Source organism: Gallus gallus, chromosome 7, assembly GCF_016699485.2.
Source record: "Gallus gallus isolate bGalGal1 chromosome 7, bGalGal1.mat.broiler.GRCg7b, whole genome shotgun sequence".
Taxonomy (NCBI): Eukaryota; Metazoa; Chordata; class Aves; order Galliformes; family Phasianidae; genus Gallus; species Gallus gallus.
Genome location: NC_052538.1, coordinates 35,296,073 through 35,312,854, shown reverse-complemented (window position 1 = coordinate 35,312,854; position 16,782 = coordinate 35,296,073). Strand labels below are relative to the sequence as shown.

Below are 16,782 nucleotides of genomic sequence, written 5' to 3'. Positions count from 1 at the left end.
TACAGCTCTGGGTCTGGTTACAGCACTGCCCTAATACTGCTCTTAATATTGCTCCCATCCTGGGGGGGCCGCTGCCCCACTCCAGCAGAACTTCCTGGCACTGAGCACTGCTGCACGGAGTTCCCTTCTTTCAGGACACGTCGATATTTCCTCTATGAGCAGAGCTGCTGCTCAGCTGTCCTTTGTGATGCACTCTGCAGGACGGCTTTTAATAACAGCCAAAAAAATCATAACAACAAAATAACCATCCTGGCAGGAATCTCTTACAGCTACAGACAGGGAATCTGCCAGACTAATGAAGACAGCACCTACTCTTGAATATTTGCCATCATTTTTTGATTGTATGGAATTCTTTAAATATTTTTCATCTACTTTTAATTTTTTTTTTCCAGACCAGGCAATGCTCTGAAAACTCAACAGACAAAAAGGAGTTTTTATAACTTAGGAGAGCATATTGAAAATAATCAGGTAAAAAACATATGTATACACAGGTAGGTCCTTAAAATACATCCAAATAGAAGAAAATCGGCCACAGCAAGACTAGAAGGAGCACACGTGTGCCCTGAGAGGAATAAGGTGCTGTCTGCTTTTGCTCATGGATGTTAGGGATGCAGAAGGGCTGCAGCTGGGTGATCATTTCCTCAGCAGTGCACTGTGCTGATGGGCCATACGTGCTGTCTGAAATGCCTGATGTTCTGACTGCTGTAGGAGCTCTCACAGTAAGGGAAGGAGGAGCAGGGCTGTATCACAGAATGGCCTGGGTTGAAATGGACCACAATGATCATCCCGTTTCAACCCCCCTGCTAACCATCTAACCATTCCCCCTCGTTGATCTAGCCCTACCTGATGCACTGGGTTGGCTTTCTTTAAAGAGAAAGGCTCTATCCATATATCTCCATACCAATAGTTTTAGGTTTTTGTTGACCTATGTATAAAAAGAAGTTTTGATATGTGTATACATTAACTACATTAAATATTTTCCATGTGGCCCAGCAGGCTGAACACCCACACGTGCTCCAAGCACAGCCAGCCTCCACTCCAATCCTACACAACCTCCCAGCTCTGCAATCCTCAGAATGCACTGACACATTTCAGACTGTCTGCTAAGAGAATGCAACAGCCCCAGGCTGGTGCTGGGAAGGGTTTTCTCTGTGCACCAAGGAAATGAAGTGACAGCAAATCACTGTGGGATTCCCCCAGTCGGGGCTGAACGCACATCTCTGCCCTTCCCCATTTCGGTGAACAAGGTGAGCTTCACAGGGATGCTCAGCAAAAAGGGAGCAGCACCAACCCACAGCTTGAGCCCAGGAGAGGCCGATGCCCGAAGGCTGTGCTATTCACTGCTGCAGGGGTCTCTTCTAAAAAGACAAGAAACAAACGTGCTGCCTTTAAGGCTTCAGCTGAACATTCGCTCCTACACACGCCTGCATCCCGTGTGCACCCAAGGAACATTTTGGAAGGCTGTGCACCAAGAAAGCTGAAATCTGATTTAAAGCATCAGCACTCAGAATAAGTCTCTCTACCTCTCCATTTTACTGGAAAGTGAATGATGTGTAGTTAATAGAAAATGGCCTGAAAATGCTTTCAGGCTCTCAGTTGATCTCCTCTAGAAATATCTGCTTGACAGAACCCTTCAAAGCCTGCTGTCAATAGAAAACATTCCACCAACCAACCCTCGCTGAAAACAAGAGAGAGAAAAAGGGAACAAGAACGGACCTGTGCAGTTCTGTGGGTATAGGACAGGTGAGGCAGGCTCTATTTTGCATACTTACTTCAAGTGCAAAAACTGTGATCCATCACAGGCATTAAGAACCGTTTCCAACATCCTTCCTAAAAACTACTTATCGAAGACTCAGTGTCTCAGCTCTCCTTCATGCCTAAAGGATGATCACTAAACGCATTTCACTCCATCAGATTCTGCTCCTGGCCCAGGCAATGTACCAACCCTCTCCTGCAGGCAGTGCCATCCCATGCAGTGTATGCACCACAGCCACAACTTGCGAGTTCAAGACAACATACGCTTTCAGAAACACAGACATCAGTTCTTTTGTAACCGAGGCACATTCATACCTTGTTTATGTCAGTCAGCATTTGCACCATCTCGCAGAAAGCCTCACTTTGCCATACAAAAACATATTATTCTAACATATACATCATCTCAGAAGTGCACAGTTTCCAAACAGTTACAAAACGTTTCATGCAGTAAAAAGGACCAAATACTGTATTGAGACATCCCCAAATAGCTGCAGCATTACAGTTAACTCGAGACTTGCATGGCAGCTAAAACACAGCGGCCCTAACCCCAGTGTAGGAACTGTTACAGCAAAAGTGTTTGTTGACAGAAAATGAAGGAAAATGGCAATTACCCTAAAAGACATTTCAAGATTCTCGCCACCCCAGATATCCATTCCTGCATCGTAAGATCCTATCTCTTCAAAGTAGTTTCTGTCAATAGAAAATAGGCCACCAGCCATAGTAGGGGTCCTAGTTGAAAACAAACAGAAAAAGAAAAAAAAAAAAAAAAAGAGGAAAAAGAAAAGAAAAGAAAAAATACCTTTTGAAAGACACTGTGGAATTCATCGCGTGATACTACAGCACACATCTCCCCAGACATTTTTGACTATCAATACATTCTACAGCAACTTCAATACAAAACAGCACGCGGTTCCCCCGGCTCGCTGCCACGAGTTCAGGAGCACTGCAATGGTAAAGTGGATGGAATGCTGGCACTGCATCCGGAACAGCACTTAAATCCAGTCTGAGATGCTTAGAGAAGGGAGTTCGGTGCCTTAGCTTTGCCTTAGAGGGAGACTGAATGTGCATAACATTACGGGGCGTAATCTCTCCTAACAGGATTAGGGATCTTTACAACAGGCAAATCCCATCAGGGTGCAGCTCCTCGTGTAAAGCTGCCCTGCTTCCCCACCGATGCCTGCTCCAGGCTTTGCAGCACCCAAAGCCTACACCAGGGCCAGCGGCACAGCCCTGTGCTCCCACCCAGCCCTGCACACGCAGGCTGGGAGCTGCTGGGACACACAGCACCGGGTGCCCGCAGGGCACTGCTCTGAGCACTGTGCAGTGCTGGGAGTGTCCACCGCTCTCTGGCACACAGAGGCCTTTGTGCCCTGAACCCATACACAACACCATGCAGTGCTGCAGCTGCGGGGCAGTGGCTGAAGGCTGCGTGGCAGAAGAGGATCTGAGGGTGCCATCCAACAGCCACTGACCACCAGCCAGCAGTGTGCCCAGGTGGCCAAGAAGGCCAACGGCATCCTGGTTGTGTCAGCAGCACTGCGGTCAGCAGGAGGTAACCATCCCTCTGATGAGGCTGCACAGCAGTGCTGTGCTCAATTCTGGGCCCCCCACTACCAGAAAGACACAGATGCTGGAACATGTCCAGAGGAGGGCAGCGGAGCGATGCAAGGTCTGAGCACAGTCCTATGGGCAGTGGCTGAGGGAATGGCCTGGCTCAGTCTGCAGAAGAGGAGGCTCAGGGGAGACCTCACTGCTCCCTACAACCCCTGCAAGGAGGTTGGACTGTGGGGGAGACTCAGCCTCTACTCCCAGGTAACAGTGATAGGATGAGAGGCGATGGCTTCATGTTGCACCAGGGGAGGGTCAGGGTGGGTATGAGGAACCATTCCTACTCCAAAGAGCAGTCAGGCAGTGGCACAGCTGCCCATGGAGGGTGACCCAGAGCTGTGGGGATGTGGCACTGAGGGACGTGGGCAGTGGGCATGGGGGGGTGGGCAGGGGATCCCAGAGGTCTTTTCCAACTGTAACGATTCTGTAATTCTATGACAAGACAGCACCAGCACCTCTGCCCATCTGAAGTGCAGCTTCAACCCTGAATGTGTTTGGTGACACCCTTATGCAAACACTGCTACCAATCAAGCTTCCAGGATTTTTGCAAAAAAAACCAAATCAACAAGAATGGTTCATGTGCAATCCAGGAAAATTAATTTAACAGAGCTGGAAACCTGCCTGCAGTCAGTTGCTACATGAGCAGGGGCAGCCTGCAGCCCCAAGCTTATCAGCATTTCCCTTCTATTCCAGCTCAGCTCAGGTTGCTCAAGGAGGCTGTGGATGCCCCATCCCTGCAGGCATTCAAGGCCAGGCTGGATGTGGCTCTGGGCAGCCTGGGCTGCTGGTTGGCGACCCTGCACATAGGTTGGAATTAGATGAGCGTTGTGGTCCTTTTCAGCCCAGGCCATCCTATGATTCTATGGTTCATTCCAGCCTGTTCCACCTGGCCCCAGCACAACCTGAGAGCTGAGATGCTACCACTGTGAAATGAGAGACCTGAAAGAAATTCCTATGGTTGTTACTTAGTGTATACATCTATGTAAAACTCATTTAAAATGAAACCAAAAGCAGAGTCAGCACTTGGTTTACTCATAGAGTCAAACACCTATCATGGATTAGAAGTCGCTGTAAAAGCAAAGGAACCACTGTATGCCACAGTGTTAAACAACTGAGGTGCAGCAGGCAGAGCTGGTCTTTGCTAAGCAAATTTACTGTTGCACAAACAGAACTGCAGAGCTCACACTGTAAGAACAGCTGAAACAGTAATTTCAGCAGGAAGGAGCGTCTGCAGCTCTTCTCAGTTTTGTGCTTATTAGTTCTGTTTTGCCTACTTGGAGTCATTCTAGCAATACGGTGCTATGATCAACGCTAGCCATCATTCCAACCCACTTCTCATTCTTTTGGAGACAGGTCTGCTTTTCCTTCCTGTGACTGTGAGCACCAAGCAGGATTCCCATTCCCACGCTCTCCCCATTGCCTTCCATAGGGAAGAGCACAGGTGTTTGAGCCCCACTGCGCTGCATGCCAATGCTCCCAGCACCAGCTCCCAATGCTGCTCAGCCCAGCACCAGCCCATGTTACTTGCCCAAGGCAATCCCCTGCAAAGACCTCAGCCCACTGCTGCCCAAAGCACTCACCTCAGCACCTACAGCACCAGCCAGAGCCTAAGAGGACAAATAAAATGAGCTCCTCACATTTCATCTTGTATACCTTCCTCTTCCTAACTCATTTAATCGAGATTTTCTGGAACTATATGTGTATATAAGTATTTTTAAGTACAAGTCTCATCTGTCACCTATTCCAAAACAATTAAAGGCAAATATGGCAATATCCATAGAGAAGTGCAGTGAGAAGTGCTTTCTGGTTGGGATCCTGCAGCTGCAGGACAAGATGGTTGTGCAGTGATCTCAGCACAGTGTTGTACCACCAGTGGCAGATCACAGAAGGAGCACTGAGCTCACCTGGAGATGCAGGATGTGTGAGTACTGTGCAGGGTTTTGCAGAGGGGAAAGAAGAGCACACCAATGAGAGACTGAACGAGACCATTGGCTTTAGCACTCCATGAGCATTTACCACTGAACATGAGAGACCTGTGACCAAGCTGCACTGCCCAGAACCCTGTTCCAGTGTTCTCAGCTCTACCTGTGCAGCCACATGGATTCTGCCCCCAGACAGCCCAATGGAACAGCAGGCTTTGCACTTCAAGTGACATGTTTTGCAAAGTCATGTGCCAAGTGCATAAACCAGGTGCTACTCCAGTGACAGCAGAAGTGATAGCATTTAGAGAATGGAAACAAGACAAAATCTTTGAGGAACATTAAAACAGCAGTGAGAGACAGCAATGGTCCTTTACAGCTGGTGCTGAAGCACCACAAGAAAAAAGTAAGGGGAAAAGTGCTAGGGGCTGAGGTGTGATGGCCAGTAAAGGAATAGTGTACGTGTGAGCAGCCACATCAGAATCCATTCTGTCTGAGGCAAGGCGTTGCTCATCAGTATGAGAGGCACCTATGAATTCTCACTGTTCTGTTTGCTAGAAATATGACAAACAATCCAACTTTTCTAATAGATTCCATTAAGAAAGTGCTTTCACAGCCATACTGCATGACAGGGAGATGGAGGGTTTCAATATCAGACACTGCATTAATTAACCTTTTCCCATCAATTCCAGAGATTCCCGCAAGGACGGATATTTCAGTGGGCTGAAATACCTGATTTGTGAATTTAAGAGTTTCTTTAACTCCTTAAGCAAACAAACAAGCCGTGCTGCACATCCCTAAAGAGAAAGGGTCGTGTGCCTTCCCTGAGGATAACACACAGTCTGTGCTTAACTCCCCCTTGGGATTAATGGCCCCAGCGATGGCTGAACCCCATTCATGCCAACCAGTGACCTTTTAGCAGTGAGCTCCTCTGATCTTCCCATTTAAAAATGTATATACAGTAATAATATATAAACAAACAATAAATTCTGTATAAAATAATTAAAGGAATCACAGCGTGGTTGGGTTGGAAGGGACCCAAAGCCCCCAGCCCCACCCCTCCATGGGCTGGCTGCTCCCCAGCTCAGGCTGCCCAGGGCCCATCCATGATCTGGGGCACCTCCAGGGATGGGGCACCACAGCCCCAGGCAGTGCCACGGCCTCACTGCACTCACAGGTTGATAACGTCTAATCTGCATTACGGTATTAAATGTAAAAAGCCACAGTAGGAATTTATCATTGTTATTATGACAGGTAAAAATTTGAGTAAAACACTTTTTCTGATTACATGGCTTTTTAGTGTAATAAAACACAGGATTTGAGTGCAATGATTGCATTACACATACAAGCACATAAGTCACCGATCTTTATGTATTCTGTGCTTATTCCATTGATTGCAAAGAAAAAAAAAGATGAATGCACACATATTCAATCTTCATGAGATTGAAATAATGTTACAGAACGGGGAAGGTAATGCAAAAAAAATGAAGCCAGCAGCTTGTTCCCAAATGGTTGCTGTGGGTTTGGCTTTTGCTTATTTTTGGCCTCTCATTTTTAGAGCAGACAAGGAGCAGCGTTTGCCAAAAGCCTTCTGAACTCCACTGAAATATTCCACTTTTTCTTGCTGGATGCAGAGTTCACTTCTGAGATTCTGACACCTCAAGACTGATTTACTGCCACAATCTCTTGGATTGCTTTTGATAAGCATTTCCAGACTGTGGCCAGCACTGACAGCAGCCGATGACTTATTAAATGTCATTTCCCATATGAAGACTGTTACACCTCTGCTCAGTGTCCAGCAGCTGCCAGTGTTTCCAGGAGAAATCTCACATGCTGGTTTTGACCAAGAAGTCTCCACTGCGTGTTCAGAAAGGGCACCTGTGCCTAAAAGCGAACAGCTTGCATCCCAGGCAGCCCAATTACACCACCCCTGGAGCCACCGCCTCCCTCTCAAGTACTCGTTACAGAGATAATTAGAGGACATGCTGCACTGTTCATTAACTTCTGACCCTTCACTAACACCCATCTTCACCTGGAGGGCTCCCAAAACACCAGGCAATCACCAGCTACAAGCCAGCGAGGAAAGGATGAAAAGCTGCTTTGCTTTAATAACTCCAGGAGTCAGTTACGTGTATGATTCTGGATTAACTTTAAGTACTGCTTCCCTCCTGCCCATCTTTCAAAGCTCCCCGTGTCAGCACAGGAGGACTGGAGCAAAGCCACGGGTGCTGGGGGAGCAGCCAGCAGTGCCAGCCAGCACAGCATGAGGCCGTGCAGCTCATTACAACGATTATCAGTATGAACCTAACACACACGTCAGGTTTAACTGGGTAAGGAACTGGAAAGCAAGGTGGTCTTGCTTTCAGAGATGGTCTGACAAGAAAGAGATGTCAAACATCCAGCACTACTCTGACCCCAGGCTTTGAAAGAATTAAAGTGACAGATTTTGGCCACTGTCAGTATCAGCCGATCTTTAAAGCTTTTCTGTGCCCACCCTCTGCCTTACCTGGAAACTCTGTAAGGCTTTGCTGGGAACTGCCATCCCCTGAGCTGCCTCTCTCCTTATCTGCCTGCCTCCCACAGTCAGGGGTTTGCAGGACTGGAATTCTTTCCACTTCATCACGTCTCTTAGACAGGTTTGAAACCATCACATCCACTTATGAAAGTTGTTTTTCTCCTTTTTCTTTTAGTTCTCATGAACATGACAGAAGCTATTAGAGCTGAGCGAATAACCCACAGCAAGAATGCATACAATCTGCTCGGTTTCAACTTCATTTAAAACTTTTCTCAAGGTTTTGTTACAGCCCTTGGTTCAGCAGTAAGGAGGAGGTCAGGAAGACTCAGAGGAACTCAGGACACATTCTTAGATCAGTTCTGACTGGGTGTGCACAGTCATCATTGTTATTTTATAGGCAATGTGTATTTTAAGAAGTGCAGACCAAATGCTTGGTTTAAATGTCCAAAATTTTGCATTTTTTCAGAAATATGTTCTAATATTTGCTTTAAGTCATGAGAACAGTAATGGCTGCAAACAAGTGCAACAAGGCTACCTGCTGATAACAACCACAGAAAGAAGCTCAATACCTAGAAAGCAGGTATTATTTTGAATTATTGAACGTTCTAAAGGAAATACTGACAGAGTTTTCTCAGCTCTGATAGTTATCTGATAGTTACATTACAGCATTAAGGACAAGGCAGACGTTGGTGTTCTCTGCCACAGCTATCTGGCACGTATTCTCCAACACTGCAGCAAAACCTTCAGTGTTAAGTATTATTATCTACCTACAGCAAAGCCAAACACCCCAGTACTCCATTTCCCCTCCTTACCTTACAGGCAAGGTCCTGTCCCCCTTCCTCCTGTCCATCTCCCTCTGGGGCACAGGGTACCAGCGGAAGTTCAGCTTCCAGTTGAACCCTCCGTAAGTCATATCTGACCCAGCCATGTACTCAAACGTGTCATCACTGATCACGTCGATGATTGGGCACACAACAGTTCTCCTGTAAGGAAAAACAAAAGAAGGCATTTGAAAATGCAATTGTTGTTTGAATCCCCCCGTTGTTCTATCCTGTGGCTCCTCTGCGGGAAAGCTCTGTTCAGCAGTGCCCTATGACAGGACACGGCACAAACTGGAACCCAGGAAGTTCCATAACAACAGGAAGAAAAGTCTTAACCTGGATGGTGGCAGAGCCCTGACACAGCTGCTCAGATTGGTGAGGAGTCTCCTTCATTGGAGATATTTGCACCCACCTGGACACTGTGTGCAGCTGCTGTAGGGAATTGCTGCAGGGGTTGGGCTGGGGGGCTCCAGAGGTCCCTTCCAGCCCCTAAGTTTCTGTGGTTCAGTACGTTAGATATAAATGTTATAGAACCCTCTATCTTCCTGCAAAATAAATCTTTAAAAAAATCTTCTTTTTCAGATCAATGAACGTTTTTGCATCTTTGTTGCTTTAGCAGCACGGCACTCGAGGGATGGCCCAGAAGCCCAGCTGACGCTGCAAGGACCTGCTGTCCCACACCCCCCTCTCACCTGTCCTCCCAGATCCTGGCCAGCAGTGGCTCCAGCCAGCCACGGGTGCACTCACAGTGTGCATCCAGGAAGGTGATCACCTGCCCCCGGGCAGCTGCTGCCCCCCGCAGCCGCGCACGGATCAGCCCCGATCGCTGCTCCATACGGAGGATCTTCACTGGGACCTCCAGCTTCTTCACGTAGTTCTCCAAGGAGGCCTTCAGAAATTCTGCCAAAGGCAGTGGAAGAAAGAAATAATAATAGAGAAACATTATTTGAGGGTGCTGAGGCCCTGGCACTGCTGCCCTGAGCTGTGGTGCCCCATTCCTGGAGGTGCCCCAGGCCATGGATGGGCTCTGGGCAGCCTGAGCCGGGGAGCAGCCATCCCACAGCTGGGGCTGTGACGTCCCTTCCACTCCAGCCCAACCCAACCCAACCCAACCATTCCATTGTTCTATGGCCTTTAAGGTCACTTCCAAACCTTCTATGGCTCTAAGATCTTTAAGGTCCCTTGCAACCCAACCCTTCTATGGTTTGATGATCTTTACGGTCCCTTCCAACCCAGCTGTCCTATAGCTCTGTTACAGGTAGGTTCAGCAACTCCTGAGGGCTCCAAATGCAGCTGCAAAACATACGTGTCACGCTCTGCCCTGCCAGGGGCCAACACTGGCACAGTGCAGGAAACTCCTCCTGACTGACACATGTCAAGTTTTTCTGAAGAGCAAGGGCAGAGCGAGAGGTTCAAACTGGAACTGAGCTCAGTGCAGCCCCAAAGCACACATCCACACACACACACATCAACCTGAGCACCTCAGGAAAACAACGCAGAGATAAAAGGATCTTCAAGTAAGTCGCAGTCTGTTTCCCAGTAATAAATCAGCAATCAGTATTGAGTGTAAGATGATTACACTTCTGCTCATTCGCATATGGCTTAATATGACTACAGCTATTTTTGATAAATTGCACCATTTGGGCCCTCCAACACTACTAAATTTGTTGCTCTTAGAAAAACTGTAGTCGCTTGGGCTAAAGCCTTTCTCAGCCTTTGGGCATAGAGAAGTAACAAGCCTGTATGGAAAAACAGGACAGTGACTACAGTAAAGTTAGTGCTACATTGAGCAGAAGTGAAGGATGGCTTGGCTTGTACCCTCCTTGCATTGAATGGCTGCAACTGGATGTTGCATTTGGCTGCACCAGGGAAAACTGCCCATCACCCCATCCATCCCATTTATGGAATATGATCCCATTTGGGAATGCAGCAAAAGAGAGTCCAAAGCAGAGATGGGGGAAGGGATTCTGCCTTCTGCAGCAACACGCAGTGACAAAGCACAGCACAAAGGATCACTAATGGTTCCCTGCAGCACCCACCCCTCTCGCTGGCATCGTCCACCAGGATGATCTCGGCAAGCAGGCGGCGCGGCGAGCGGGCAACCACGCTGTGCACCGTGCGTAGCAGGGTGCTCCAGGCCTCGTTGTGGAACACGATGACCACGCTGGTGTTTGGGAGCTCGTCAGGGTACACTTTGGTCTTGCACCTGCCAAAAAATACAGGAGGTAAAAAAAAAAGTTAACCCAAAAGAGCCCCAGTGAGCTCTACCAACAGGAGGGTCGGAAGGAGTCTTCATACGCGTGAATTCTTTAGGAGGAACTCCTCCAGTACATCAAACCTCTCTGTTAGGAGCCAGGAAAACAAACAATCCAGGTCCCTGCAGCAAAGTCAGCTTGTCCATATGGTTTCTTTCATAAACAACACCTACTATAACAAAACTCACTTTAATCTCTTCTTCTGAATCATTGCCATTAAAGAAGTACATGAAATCGTGACCATTTCAAAATGCAAGGTGATAATACAGAATACTGAACATCACTGCATCCTACAGAACAGGCAACAGGTTCCCCGGATAGTCACTGAACACCAGGTCTGACTGCAGAAGGTATGGTGTTAATAGAAACCATACAGACATAGGTGTGTGTATGGACACATATATAAATACATGCACACACAGAGCTATGTGATGGCCTCGACATTGTTTGGATGGAGACCACTCATATCTGCTGGTCACCACCCCACCTTTCCAACTTCAGCAATGTTTTACATCCCAACATCAGTTATGATTTAGATTCAGAGTTCATACTGAAAAAGTTCATTACTTGCTATCAGGGTCTGTTGTGCTACAACAAGGGGAAGTGGCTTCAAGCTGAAAGAAGGTAGATTTAGGTTAGATATAAGGAAAAAGTCTTTTACAGCAAGGGTGGTGAGGTACTGGAACCAATGCACGCTGAACGGGCATATACAAGGCTGGCATAAATTCTGCTTGTCCCACAATTCACAACAACCACTTGAATTACATTTGGAACAGACTCAATTTTGGAAACTGGGAGAGAGCTGCTACGTGGGATTGTTTAAAAATGCCCAGACACGTGCATTAGCAGCTAAAGGCCAGGACACAGAGGCAGGTACCTCCTCGTTTGCAGCTTTACACTAACTCTGATCACAGAATCATACAATCGCCTGAGTTGGAAGGGACCCATAAGGCGTGAAGTCCTTCTCTGGCAGCCCTGTCTCCATTCACAGCAACAGGCCCTGCTGCTCGTCCGCCCCTTAGCATCCCAGACACTTCCAGGCTGGCATTATCCCCTCTGGGGGAGGATTATTCAATTTCCAAATGACTTCATTCTGCTGCTTGGCTATGTGCAGTTCCTCGGGTACATCAAGCGATGAACTGGGATTTGTTGATATCTGGTCTGCTCATCAGAGACTAAATTAAATCCATTCACTTTGCTTAATTTGGGTCATTTGATTTCAGTAGAAAATGTAAATGCATGTACTTTGTCTATATTATGGTATTAAATCCATATTTCAGTAGATTACTGCAGCGCTCAGCCCACCCAGAGGAGCATTTAGTCTGCTCTGGGTGGCAAACTGGGCTCCGTGCTGACTTCCACTCCACAGCATGCGGTCATCAAATCTGAAAGGTGCTCTCAGAGGAGCAGTTCTACAAGAAACTCAACTTTCTTCAGCTTTCTGGGAGTTTCTGGAAACATGCCTGCAAAAGTAAAGGGCTGGCCGTGCAAAGGGGAGGCCAAGAGCAAGGCATCAACCTAAGTGTTCATAACACTATGAACAAAAATAGTTGTCTACATTTGTGCTTTAGCTATCCCTAACGTTTCGGTACACCTTTTGAGCTCAAGGGATAGTTCATGTTGCATTTTGTTTTATTTCTTACAGAATATTCACAGAAACATGGAATGGTTTGGGATGGCAGGGACCTTAGAGATCATAGAACCATTGAATAGTCGGGTTGGAAGGGAGCTTAAAGATCATAGAACTACAGAATGGTTGAGTTGGAAGAGGCCTTAAAGATGATAGAACCATCGAATGGTTGGGCTGGAAGGGGCCTTAACCATCACAGAACCATGGAATGGTTGTGCTGGAAGGGGCCCCACCCCTGCTGTAGGCTGGCTGCCCCTACAAGCTCAGGCTGCCCAGGGCCCCTCTCCTTGGAAAGAAGTGACCTAAGGACCAAATCTTAACTAAGCAGCTGCTCTGGAGCTGGCAGACTGCACTGACATAAAGTCATTAGTGCTTGCTAATTGATGAGTGTAACAGAGGTTATTCCTGCACTGGCTGCTGGGACGACCTCAGTCCACAAGCACCAGTCCCACGGTGAGAACGTTCAGTAACTCCACGAGCCCGCTGACCTGTTGGCTACCTAACACTTGTGACCTGCTCATGTATCTCCCATGGAAGCAATGTGCTGCTCCCCGGGTCCTATGCCCGCACTCAGCTCAAGAAGCTAAAGAAGACGTGCCAGTAGTGCTACACACAGGCATCACGTGTGTAATCTCCGCTCAGCACTGCTCCCCTGGAGGCGGTGTTTGTAACCACACGGAAGGTAACATCTTCCACTTCCCTTCACTGCAACCACTGCACTTTTCCTACCTCAGGAACACACAGCTCGCTGAAGGACAGATAAAGGTAAGCCATGCACTGCTCACACAGCCACCAGAACCAAGCACCGCCACTCCACCACCCCAGAACTCCTTACAGCGCACACTAATTGTTGACACACACTGATGCTGGCAAGACCTCCTCAGAAAGGTTTTCCTTCTGCACTCATCAGATGTTACTTTATAAATACACATGAAGTAAATACAGCTGTTTAAATGCAGGAAAAACACATTTTCCGAGATAAGTAACATGGAAACAGTGAGACTATTTACCATCCTTCCCGTTGGCTGTGTGCAAATTACACGAACGTGAAGGGCTGTGCTGTGATTTTTCTCTTCCAGAATTATACTGAGGCTCTCAGGAAAGAAAATCAAGGCAGAAAATCATGCAGGAAAGCAAAGCACTTGGAGGGAAAATGAGAATGTAACCAGTAAACAGAATTTATTGTGCAGTATTTGTGATATGGTGCATTAGGGAACACAAAGAACTGGGTTGAATAGATGTAGTTTATACGAGCTGGGGATTTTGATGATTATTTAGTCATTACCCACTATTACTTTGCATTACTGAGAATATAAAGATGGAAACACATAGAAAAGGTGTGTAACACTGGATGTTGGTGCAATCCTGAGCGCGCTTTCTAGAAGTTGCACTTTGGAGCACCACTTGGCTACCTGCAGTCAGCAACGCTTCACTTCTACATGAGTGATAACGTTTGTGCTCAGAGAATCCTGCTGCCTGAAACACTGCTCTCTCCTGTATACTGTATATAAGACCTGTGAGGTGTGGAAATTCAAACTGCTGTAAGGAAACGCACGGCACAACATTATGAGAAGGAGAAAAACCCATTGGAGCAGCTGCATATAACAAGAGACTTGGTTTAGGCCTAATCTGTCACCTCTCCCCTCTGCAAACCCTACCTCTGCCACCTGCCCCATCACTTCAGCACGCAGCCGTCTGAACTCCGCTCCAACAAACTCACTTGAACTGCCCCAGTTCCTGATTTAAAGCTGAAATGAACGCAAATGAAAGGTAAATAGAAAATAATTGAAAAGGAGGGTATTTCACTTCGAGTGCCAGGACTGCAGCCGCGCTGTCTCGCTGAATTTTATTGCATCAATCTGTCCCAGCACCAATCAATTTTTATAGCCAGCAGATGAAGGATGTGAAGATGCATGAAAATTGTTTTCTGCTGTTTCATTGCAGAGTACAAGCAGGTTTGCACTTGGTAGGAGCAACCCTTCACTCATCCCTGCGGATATCAGTGTTCATAAAGCTTCAGGTATAGCCCTGAATACCAAATATTCCTCAGGGATTTCCCACCCCAAACTCTGCTTTGAGGTCTTAAAAATCACTTCCAAAGTTGTTTACTGGATGCTCAAAGTTACGTTCATGCTTGAGGAAGGCCACAGTAACACAACACAGCATTATTAAAAGCGAAGTCAATACTGCAGATCCTCCATCCTGAGCCTTCCAGCAGACAGCTCAAGGGATTTTCACCTTAACTTGGAGTGGAAGCATCAATACCCCCACAAACCTGAACACGGCAGCAGTTATTGCCTGGCGTGCAGCTTAATTCAGGACAAACCTGTAATGGAGCTCACAACTCATCAGATAAGGCTTTCCTGGACAGCTTTTCATCCTTAGTTTTGCTCCGTTTCCAGCGCTACTTTTTAAGATAGCACTGCTGAATCTTCTCCACCTCATATTCACCAGGCTAACCTCAACATTCCACTGCTTTTTGATGTATTCTTCAAAATATTTTAGCAAGTATTAACTTTGGATCCCCAAACCTCCTGCAGTACAGGAAATAAGACACAAGCAAATCCCTCCCACCGACCATTGCATCCATCCCAAAACGCCTGGCGGAGCAGACATACCCTGATGCTAACACCCTGTATAAGGCTCTCCTGCAGCTCTCGGTAACAAAGGGAACTCTCTCTGGATGCCACCAGCAGTATCAAAGTACAGGAGTCAGCAGGGTGGGACAGCTGCCCACAGAGACATGGCTGAGCATCACACCTGCCCTTACCAGATGCGCACAGCCCCACCGTGGCCAGATGCCCGCTGGGATGCAGCTGCAGCTTCTGCCTCCTGCCCACGGCACTCTTTAGTTCTGGTTGCAGTTAGTAGGGGATTTCTGCTGCTCTGGTCCTACAGCAACCCCTTTTATGGACATAACTGACAGCACCATAAGCGATGTTGTTCCATCATGAAGCAGTTAGTAAAGAAGCATAAAGAAGCCAGGACAGCCACCCCATGCAGCCAGGAGGTGGCACAGAGGGCACAGCCCTGCTCTTGGCCACCAGCAAGCATCAAGACCTGGCCAGCAGCCACAGGCACTTAGCCAAGTCCAGCATACCTTCCCCTCTCTTCAGCAGCACTTCTGCCCCTGTGGTACAGAGAAGCTTCCCCCATTTCCAGAGGAACAACAATAAGCCACTTGGATTTAACCCTGCAGTACAAACACAGCCTTGCTGAGCACTCACACTTTCTTCTCCTCCTGCATGTGGGTGCTTTGCTGCTGGTGCCTGCCCCGAATTGCCTCCCCCTGTGCCTGGGTTCTGTCACACAGAGCAGGCTCTGCTTGGCACACATGTAACATCCTTATCTCTGCACTGCTCACTCCATGCCAAGACCACAAATAACTGACTGTCATTGTGACAAAGTAATCGGAGGAGTGGCATTTTCCATTAAGCAGTAACAGTGCAAAGCCAAACAAAGCAAAGCTCTGGTCTTACAGGGCTCTAGGAGCAACACAAAGCCCACATGTGAGATGTGCTCCAGCAGCCTGAGCACACCTGGCAGAGCTCAGAGGTCCCCCTGCATCCATCACCCCCTATCAGAGCTATGGCACCATAGCATCTTTACTTTCAGCAGCAATCTCACACATAAAGACCTCACAGAGGCTTTGGCAGTGTGGGGAGCTGCAAGCTCAGCAATTAGGAAGGAGCTGATGGGACTGCAGGGGCTGTGGGCACCTCCCGAGGCACAGCTGCCAACTCTGACATCAGGAATTGCCCTCCATGTTGCACTGATGACCTGTGGGCACCCCTCCTCCCTGCTGGCGGCCACCCCAGGTAATTCTCCCTCCACAATCACAAGGCAAAATAATTCCTAATGTGTCATTCACAAACATTTTCTGGCTGAAAGCACTGACCGATTTCTCTCTGACCTTCCTTGTTTAGGGATGCCTTACAATTTCTCTATGTATAACTTTATATGCACAGTAAAATATTTAAAAACAAGTCAGCTTTTACAGACAGGAAGCTGTAAGCAGGTAAAATCTGATCATGCTTCAGTGGCCACTTTGAGCTGGAAGAAGAAATAAGGCAATACTTGATGGCACAAGACAAATGGATTAGATGCGACCATCAGAAATCAGAATAATTGGCTCTCCCTTCTCAGGGCTAAACTGGATGCTCCCTGGCCAGGCACAGGGCTGGAGGCACTGAAGGACTTCAGGCAGCGATGGCTGCTCCTTCTTTGTCCAGAGCCCCTTCCCTGCTCTGGGCACACAGAGCCATAGAACGGCCAAGGC

General features: G+C 47.6%; 1 protein-coding gene across 15 annotated transcripts in view; it reads right to left on the bottom strand.

Annotated features, from left to right (window-relative positions):
• The window catches only part of GALNT13 (polypeptide N-acetylgalactosaminyltransferase 13), a 76,971-nt gene that overhangs the window by 27,671 nt on the left and 32,518 nt on the right, over positions 1-16,782 (bottom strand). For all 15 annotated transcript variants that reach the window (XM_025152448.3, XM_015290207.4, XM_046944182.1 and 12 more), the window contains 4 exons: positions 10,658-10,824; positions 9,311-9,518; positions 8,610-8,780; positions 2,367-2,484 (listed from right to left, as the gene is read on the bottom strand). In XM_025152448.3, the coding sequence (XP_025008216.1) occupies positions 2,367-2,484; positions 8,610-8,780; positions 9,311-9,518; positions 10,658-10,824 (664 nt within the window). The remainder of the gene's footprint in view (positions 1-2,366; positions 2,485-8,609; positions 8,781-9,310; positions 9,519-10,657; positions 10,825-16,782) is intronic.